The 10,134-nt window shown below is 42.5% G+C and overlaps 1 protein-coding gene across 2 annotated transcripts in view; it reads left to right on the forward strand.

The window, feature by feature from the left end:
- Window positions 1-5,648, forward strand: part of LOC128702495 (protein tudor-like) — a 122,221-nt gene extending 116,573 nt beyond the window's left edge. The window contains exons 12-13 of one of the 2 annotated variants that reach the window (XM_070105294.1): window positions 2,126-2,290; window positions 5,288-5,648. In XM_070105294.1, the coding sequence (XP_069961395.1) occupies window positions 2,126-2,290; window positions 5,288-5,466 (344 nt within the window). In that variant the 3' untranslated portion in view covers window positions 5,467-5,648. Of the gene's footprint in view, window positions 1-2,125; window positions 2,291-5,287 lie in introns of those variants that run through there. The other variant, XR_011394762.1, reaches the window with a different exon arrangement.
- Window positions 5,649-10,134: the final 4,486 nt, after the last annotated feature.

Genomic DNA, 10,134 nt, shown 5'->3' on the forward strand with positions numbered 1-10,134 from the left:
CTCACTCACTCACTCTCACTCACTCTCACTCACTCTCACTCACTCTCACTCACTCTCACTCACTCTCACTCACTCTCACTCACTCTCACTCTCACTCACTCTCACTCTCACTCTCACTCCACTCACTCCACTCACTCCACTCACTCTACCTACACACCTACCTACCTATGCACCTACCTACCTACACACCTACCTACCTACCTACACACCTACCTACCTACCTACACACCTACCTACCTACACACCTACCTACCTACACACCTACCTACCTACACACCTACCTACCTACACACCTACCTACCTACACACCTACCTACCTACCTACACACCTACCTACCTACACACCTACCTACACACCTACCTACCTACACACCTACCTACCTACACACCTACCTACACACCTACCTACCTATGCACCTATCTACCTATGCACCTACCTACCTACACACCTACCTACCTACACACCTACCTACCTACACACCTACCTACCTACACACCTACCTACCTACACACCTACCTACCTACACACCTACCTACCTACACACCTACCTACCTACACACCTACCTACCTACACACCTACCTACCTACCTACACACCTACCTACCTACACACCTACCTACCTACACACCTACCTACCTACACACCTACCTACCTACACACCTACCTACCTACACACCTACCTACCTATGCACCTACCTACCTACACACCTACCTACCTACACACCTACCTACCTACACACCTACCTACCTACACACCTACCTACCTACACACCTACCTACCTACGCACCTACCTACCTACACACCTACCTACCTACACACCTACCTACCTACACACCTACCTACCTACACACCTACACCTACCTACACACCTACACCTACCTACCTACCTCACTGATCATAGGAAATACAAAGATATCTTTATTGATTAACCCTTTCAGGGTCCCCAGGCACTCTCCCAGACTTGTTCTCAGGGTCGCCCAAATTTCAACAAAAAAAAATATTTTTACTTATGAAAAGATAGAGAATCTTTTCCCGATCATAATGACACCAAAAGTATGAAATTTGATGGAAAACTTACTGAATTATGCTCTCGCGAAGTTAGCGGTCTCGACAATATTTACGCATCGGCTATTTTGCCCACTTTGAGCCCTATTTTCGGCCAATTCCAGTGTACTAGTCGACAAAAATCATAACTATTTCGCTAGAACTCCATTGTTCTATTGAATGAGTACAAGAAACCACCCATTTACCGATCTCAACTATCCAATACAGTGGTCAGAATTTAGCAATTTTGCCAATATCACACAAATTTCAAAAGATGCCAATTTCCAAATAAGGTTCAGAATAAACAAGAAAGACATTCCTGGCACTAAAATGACATTTCCTCTGTTCATTAGTCATGTCCCCAGGCCCCTCTTACATCTCTTTTGCTTTCCACTTTGAATTTTTATTCTCACAAAAAATAGAAGATTTACTGTTATGCAGACTACTGCATTAGTGTAGAAATTGTATAAATAATATCAGCGCACTTGTGAAAGAATATTAGACTCACCAGTTGACGTGTATTGGACGCTTGGCAAGATTTGTTTACTTTTGAACTTTGGTAAAAATCGAACATTTCTGCTACTTTGAGCTCAATTTCAAGGTACCTTTCATTGTGAAATCAGTTAAAATCATCTCAATTTCTATAATATGTCTTCCATTCTATAAAATGAGACCAGGAAAACTAGAATACAACAATAAATACCATACGAAAATACAGTGCAAAGTCGCTGTTTTAATCCAGAAACACGGTCAAAGTTTTTTTTTTTTTCTCATTACACACTGTGTGCTGCAGGATTTTTTTTATACTGCGCAACACTGACCACATAGACCCATTCTTTCATATGTAGGCCTACCAGCTTTCTCTCACTAGATTTGAGGGCGCTAGAATTTAGGCGTGCTAGTACATCAAAAACCCTGGTGTGTAAGCCGTACTAGTATGGCCGAAACCCTGGTGCGTAAGCCGTACTAGTACAGCCGAAACCCTGAAAGGGTTAACACTGTCATACATATATACCTCACTGATCACAGGTAATACAAAGTTATTTTTATTGATCAACACTGTCATATATACGACACAGATCAGAGGTGGTACAGAGCAGCATGCATCAGGCCGGAGCTGGAGTCGGCACTGGTTATTTTCATCGATTATGGAAACACGGAGGAAGTGCCTTACAACAGTATACGCCAGATACAGGAGTCATTCCTGGAGCTGCCTTGTCTAGCTCTACACTGCATTCTTCATGGTAAGATTCAAGTGGACACTTACCAGTATACTGGACAGTTGCCAGTATTCTGGACAATATACTAGACACTTACCAGTATACTGGACACTTACCATTATACTGTCCAGTATTCTGGACAATATACTGGAGATTATTTCCCAGTAAAAGTAGGCCTTAGACAAGGATGTGTGATGTCACTGTGGTTGTTTAATATATTTATAGATGGGGTTGTAAGAGAAGTAAATGCGAGGGTCTTGGCAAGAGGCGTGGAGTTAAAAGATAAAGAATCACACATAAAGTGGGAGTTGTCACAGTTGCTCTTTGCTGATGACACTGTGCTCTTGGGAGATTCTGAAGAGAAGTTGCAGAGGTTGGTGGATGAATTTGGTAGGGTATGTAAAAGAAGAAAATTAAAAGTGAATACAGGAAAAAGTAAGGTTATGAGGATAACAAAAAGATTAGGTGATGACAGATTGGGTATCAGATTGGAGGGAGAGAGTATGGAGGAGGTGAATGTATTCAGATATTTGGGAGTGGACGTGTCAGCGGATGGATCTATGAAAGATGAGTTGAATCATAGAATTGATGAGGGTAAAAGGGTGAGCGGTGCACTTAGTAGTCTGTGGAGACAAAGAACTTTGTCCTTGGAGGCAAAAAGGGGAATGTATGAGAGTATAGTTTTACCAACGCTCTTATATGGGTGTGAAGCATGGGTGATGAATGTTGCAGCGAGGAGAAGGCTGGAGGCAGTGGAGATAGTCATGTCTGAGGGCAATGTGTGGTGTGAATATAATGCAGAGAATTCGTAGTTTGGAAGTTAGGAGGTGCGGGATTACCAAAACTGTTGTCCAGAGGGCTGAGGAAGGGTTGTTGAGGTGGTTTGGACATGTAGAGAGAATGGAGCGAAACAGAATGACTTCAAGAGTGTATCAGTCTGTGCGGAAGGAAGGCGGGATAGGGGCCGGCCTAGGAAAGGTTGGAGGGAGGGGGTAAAGGAGGTTTTGTGTGCGAGGGGCTTGGACTTCCAGCGGGCATGCGTGAGCGTGTTTGATAGGAGTGAATTTAGACAAATGGTTTTTAATACTTGATGTGCTTTTGGAGTGTGAGCAAAGTAACATTTATGAAGGGGTTCAGGGAAACCGGCAGGCCGGACTTGAGTCCTGGAGATGGGAAGTACAGTGCCTGCACTCTGAAGGAGGAGTGTTAATGTTGCAGTTTAAAAACTGTAGTGTAAAACACCCTTCTGGTAAGACAGTGATGGAGCGAATGATGGTGAAAGTTTTTCTTTTTCAATCCGCCCTGCCTTGGTGGGAATCGGCCAGTGTGTTAATAAAAAAATAATAATACTGGACAGTTACCAGTATTCTAGACAATACACTGGAGAGTTACCAGTATTCTGGACAGTATACTGGACACTTACCAGTACAATACAATTCTTATGCAATTTAAATAATATAGTTAACATGTAATTAAACATTGTCAATACAGAAAAGAAAGCCACTATCTTGTGCATTTTGGGTAGACTAATTCTGATATTGACGACTACTTAAGTTTTAGACGTAGACTATTATGTTCGGAATATTCTTTGTAATTAACCTCTCATTAGCTACCTTGTTGAACATGTGATTGTATTTAACAACTCAAGAAGACCTAGTTAATGCTGTGTTTAGTTCTTAAGTACGGTAGAACCCCCGTATCCACTTATTCAGTATCTGTGATTTCAGTTATCCACAGTTTACTGTGGCCCAAAAATACCTCTTAATTTTGCAAAATATTGACCCCAGAGTGCAAGAGTAGAGAAGCTGGTAGCTCTTCAAAGCCTAAGAGAAGCTGTGAAGTGCTTCCCGTCAGTGAAAAAGTGATAATTCTTCGCTTATTTTGCTTAGTTTATTAATTAAACTTTATAATAGGTATGTATAGGACTTATATATAGGCTTGGCTACTATGCACAGTGTCGGTGACCATAGCAGGGGAAGCCCAGGTTGAGGGGTTAAGGGAAGTGCAGGAGGGTCACTGTACACCACACGTGAGGCAGGCCTGGGGAAAGGGGCAGTCACTGTATATTACGCATGGGTTGCACACTGTTGTTCACACTGTCCTGCTTACGTTAAACACATTTATTTGTTTTCCTTCACATCATGAAAGATGTGGGTATGTGCATTTCTTAAAACCAGTGTTCCCTCATCTTCGCCTATACACCCTGCCTCTTCCCCCTCCCCCTTAGCATGAGGGAGGAGGTACTGACTGGTCCCGACTTCGTTACTCTCAACACCACGTGCCTCTAATTATTTCATGCATCGACACGTATTCATTTTTAAGTTAACTGGAATCATGGCGCCTGTGCTAGTGGTAGATGTGTTTATAGAGGCCTTTCGAGGCATTTAAGTTGCCTCTTATGACACGCATGGCTTAGGGAGGAAGAATTGTGTTCCACTTCCCCATGGAAATAAGAAATACAGTAAAAAAGAACGAGACCTATTAAGAAAATAGAAGAAAACCCAGATGGGTATATAAACATATATGTATGTACGTGCATGTGTAATGTAACGTAGGTAGTGTAACCTAAGTAGTGTAACTTAAGTGTAAGAAGAAGTAGCAAGATAAACCTGTTTTTGTTTTTTTCAACACACCGGCCGTATCCCACCAAGGCGGAGTGGCCCAAATAGAAAAATGAAAGTTTCCCTTTTTAAATTTAGTAATTTATACAGGAGAAGGGGTTACTAGCCCCTTGCTCCCGGCATTTTAGTCGCCTCTTACAACATGCATAGCTTACGGAGGAAGAATTCTGTTCCACTTCCCCATGGAGATAAGAGGAAATAAACAAGAATAAGAACTAGAAAGAAAATAGAAGAAAACCCAGAGGTGTGTGTATATATATGCTTGTACATGTATGTGTAGTGTGACCTAAGTGTAAGTAGAAGTTTATGAGACAAAGAAGACACGAGCAATTTTACCATCATGTAAAACAATTACAAGTTTCCATTTCACACACTGTAATAAATGTTGTTCTTATTTTAGGCATCTCTGAGCATGGGATACAGAAAGCAGCAGCAGCAAGAATTGGCCAGCTTCTTCCCAAATATTCAGAAGTCATTGTGGATGTGCTGGAGCAACACAGCAATGGTACCTATATTATTGCAGTGCCTGAAGTAACACAGGCTCTCATTACTGAAGGTCTGGTAGTGCCCAGTGTGTGACTCCATCACCTGGAATATTACTGAGGGTCCGTAGTAGTGCCCAGTGTGTGACTCCATCACCCGGAATATTACTGAGGGTCCGTAGTAATGCCCAGTGTGTGACTCCATCACCCGGAATATTACTGAGGGTCCGTAGTAGTGCCCAGTGTGTGACTCCATCACCCGGAATATTACTGAGGGACCGTAGTAGTGCCCAGTGTGTGACTCCATCACCCGGAATATTACTGAGGGTCCGTAGTAGTGCCCAGTGTGTGACTCCATCACCCGGAATATTACTGAGGGACCGTAGTAGTGCCCAGTGTGTGACTCCATCACCCGGAATATTACTGAGGGACCGTAGTAGTGCCCAGTGTGTGACTCCATCACCTGGAATATTACTGAGGGACCGTAGTAGTGCCCAGTGTGTGACTCCATCACCTGGAATATTACTGAGGGTCCGTAGTAGTGCCCAGTGTGTGACTCCATCACCTGGAATATTACTGAGGGACCGTAGTAGTGCCCAGTATGTGACTCCATCACCTGGAATATTACTGAGGGTCCGTAGTAGTGCCCAGTGTGTGACTCCATCACCTGGAATATTACTGAGGGACCGTAGTAGTGCCCAGTGTGTGACTCCATCACTTGGAATATTACTGAGGGTCCGTAGTAGTGCCCAGTGTGTGACTCCATCACCTGGAATATTACTGAGGGACCGTAGTAGTGCCCAGTGTGCGACTCCATCACCCGGAATATTACTGAGGGACCGTAGTAGTGCCCAGTGTGTGACTCCATCACCTGGAATATTACTGAGGGGCCGTAGTAGTGCCCAGTGTGTGACTCCATCACCCGGAATATTACTGAGGGACTGTAGAAGTGCCCAGTGTGTGACTCCATCACCTGGAATATTACTGAGGGACCGTAGTAGTGCCCAGTGTGTGACTCCATCACCCGGAATATTACTGAGGGACTGTAGAAGTGCCCAGTGTGTGACTCCATCACCTGGAATATTACTGAGGGTCCGTAGTAGTGCCCAGTGTGTGACTCCATCACCCGGAATATTACTGAGGGTCCGTAGTAGTGCCCAGTGTGTGACTCCATCACCTGGAATATACTGACTGAGTATGGATTCCATCCGAATATTACTAGTAGAAGTGCCCAGTGTGCGACTCCATCACCTGGAATATTACTGAGGGTCCGTAGTAGTGCCCAGTGTGTGACTCCATCACCTGGAATATTACTGAGGGTCTGTAGTAGTGCCCAGTGTGTGACTCCATCACCTGGAATATTACTGAGGGTCCGTAGTAGTGCCCAGTGTGCGACTCCATCACCTGGAATATTACTGAGGGTCCGTAGTAGTGCCCAGTATGTGACTCCATCACCTGGAATATTACTGAGGGTCCGTAGTAGTGCCCAGTGTGTGACTCCATCACCTGGAATATTACTGAGGGTCCGTAGTAGTGCCCAGTATGTGACTCCATCACCTGGAATATTACTGAGGGTCCGTAGTAGTGCCCAGTGTGTGACTCCATCACCTGGAATATTACTGAGGGTCCGTAGTAGTGCCCAGTGTGTGACTCCATCACCTGGAATATTACTGAGGGTCCGTAGTAGTGCCCAGTGTGTGACTCCATCACCTGGAATATTACTGAGGGTCCGTAGTAGTGCCCAGTGTGCGACTCCATCACCTGGAATATTACTGAGGGTCCGTAGTAGTGCCCAGTGTGTGACTCCATCACCTGGAATATTACTGAGGGACCGTAGTAGTGCCCAGTGTGTGACTCCATCACCTGGAATATTACTGAGGGACCGTAGTAGTGCCCAGTGTGTGACTCCATCACCTGGAATATTACTGAGGGACCGTAGTAGTGCCCAGTGTGTGACTCCATCACCTGGGATGTCATCAGTGAATTTTGATCAGTGATCATTGTACAAATTAAAGTTTACGTATATTTTACATTTATTGCTACTGTTAATGCATTCACTGACATTACATATTACAGTTAATATACAGCTAGGTCTTGATTAATGTGAATAATGAATCTTGTGAAGTGGTCGCAGTATTCAAATTCGCAATATTCGAAGTTATATGTAAAATATATTAATTGGTTCGAGCCCATTGAAAATATGCTATAAAAATTTTTAAACAAGTTTTCTTTATCTAAGATAATATAAAAGCAATGGATAAGAAAAATGTATTTCTGATTCAGGTGTATTACAAATAGTTATACAAAGAAAAATATAAAAAAAAATGATTAAATATTGTACCTGACAGTATGACAAATGCATCAATATTGTCATTTAAAATATTTTAACAGTGTAGGCTGAATAGTCATCTCTTTCTTTAAATCTTCATTCCCGTACCATACATTCGTGGCCCCTGACTATTCAGCATCTTGCCAGAAGATATCAGAAACACGGCTGGAACAAGTGTAGAAGGCTTCAAGAGGAAACAGGACATGTATTTTCACCAGGTGCCAGATCAACCAGGCTGTGATGGATATGTGAGGCAGTGGGCCTCCAGCAGCAACAGCCTGGTTGACCAGGCAAGGACCAGATGAGCCTGGTCCATGGCCGGCCTCTGAGAGTAGCGAGACTCTCGAAACTCATCAAAGGTAAGGTGCGTTGGTAGGTGCAGGGAGCTTTATCCACATCTCAGAGAATTTTCCGTTTCGGTCGACATTAGGGTCAGCATCCATAAGTTTTCTGCTTTACAACTTCTACAGCTTTAAAGATATCTGTCTTCAGATTCTTTGAGAATAAAGTCCTTCATTTGCATATTGTCTGTTTCTTGGGAATCATTGTCAACTTCTTCAAATGCTCATTGATCCAAAAGATCGTCATCATAAGTCAACTCTTAGGAGTGCTAGTCGAGCAATTCCTGGACATCGTCACTCTAGTTCGTCAAAAACCAAGCGTTTTCCAATGTTATTCTTTCAATAACTGACTGCTTTTGAGAGAGAAAGCACTCAAAATGGTGTACACAATATGGCTGAATGCAATTCCACACTGCAAGGTGCATGGTACTTGAAGTTAGTTGTTGCTAAGCATGGTGAGCATTTTCAATTGTATCTTTGATGTTATAATTTTTCCACAAGGCAGTTAAGGAAATTACATCGTTGCATGTAGTTTTAGCATTTGCAATATCAAAAGCTTTTCTTGGGTAATAGGCCTTAAATGTTGCAGTGGTTCTTGGTATACGGGCTCCAATAAAGATGTACACCTACCATCCGACTTACGACCTGCTCGACTTACGACCACTCAACTTACGACCGTGTTTTTTATGCCAAATTTCTGGGAAATAAACCAGTATTTGTGTTGTACACAGTGTTTATCCTAAACCTTACAGTATAAAACACAGTACTAACAACATAAAAAGTAAAGTAAAACATGAAATACCAAAATAAAACAATAAAATAAAGTCATTACAAAAATGTTTTGTTGATATTCAGTAGTAAAGTTCAACTTGCGACCATTTCAACTTACGACCGGTTTCTCAGAACCGAGCTCGGTCGTAAGTCGGATGGTAGGTGTATTTGGCAGTAAAAAACAATGACTTTTATATTGTCACACAATAAGCCAAGTGTAGATGGATGACATGGAACATTATCCAATATTGGTAATGTTTTAAATGTGGTATTGTTGTCTTTGCAATATTTTCCAACAGTAATATAGCCCTTGCAGTATTTTTCAACAGTGATACCATTATCCTTACATCAATTTTTCAACATCGCTATTGTTGTTGTTGCAATATTTTTCAACAAGTGGGCAGAAATAATTTGAAAAACAGTCTTCAATAACAGTTTTAATCACTCGTACTTTTTTATTTGACTGTCAAAGAACTGGAAGTAATTGATGGTTGTAGGCTCCCATATCATGAGGTTTTGCAGACTGACGAACAGTCATTGGTTTTGCAGACTGATGAACAGTCATTGGTTTTGCAGACTGATGAACAGTCATTGGTTTTGCAGACTGATGAACAGTCATTGGTTTTGCAGACTGATGAACAGTCATTGGTTTTGCAGACTGATGAACAGTCATTGGTTTTGCAGACTGATGAACAGTCATTGGTTTTGCAGACTGACGAACAGTCATTGGTTTTGCAGACTGACGAACAGTCATTGGTTTTGCAGACTGATGAACAGTCATTGGTTTTGCAGACTGACGAACAGTCATTGGTTTTGCAGACTGACGAACAGTCATTGGTTTTGCAGACTGATGAACAGTCATTGGTTTTGCAGACTGATGAACAGTCATTGGTTTTGCAGACTGATGAACAGTCATTGGTTTTGCAGACTGATGAACAGTCATTGGTTTTGCAGACTGATGAACAGTCATTGGTTTTGCAGACTGATGAACAGTCATTGGTTTTGCAGACTGATGAACAGTCATTGGTTTTGCAGACTGATGAACAGTCATTGGTTTTATTTTTTAAAACCTCTACTGCATTACCTCTCAATAAGAGAGGTATACCTGGCAGGTATTTTGGGGGTCAAGGCCCCTGCAGACTGGTCCAAGACCAGGCCTCGCAGTGGATCAGAGCCTGATCAACCAGGCTGTTGTTGCTGGCTGCATACAAACATACGAACCACAGACCGGCTGGTCAGGTACTGACTTTAGGTTTCTATCTAGTTAGGTAATCCTTAAATACTTTAAATCCAGGTTGAGTTTTGTCTTCCCTAGAAATTTAAG

Source organism: Cherax quadricarinatus, chromosome 98 (assembly GCF_038502225.1).
Source record: "Cherax quadricarinatus isolate ZL_2023a chromosome 98, ASM3850222v1, whole genome shotgun sequence".
Taxonomy (NCBI): Eukaryota; Metazoa; Arthropoda; class Malacostraca; order Decapoda; family Parastacidae; genus Cherax; species Cherax quadricarinatus.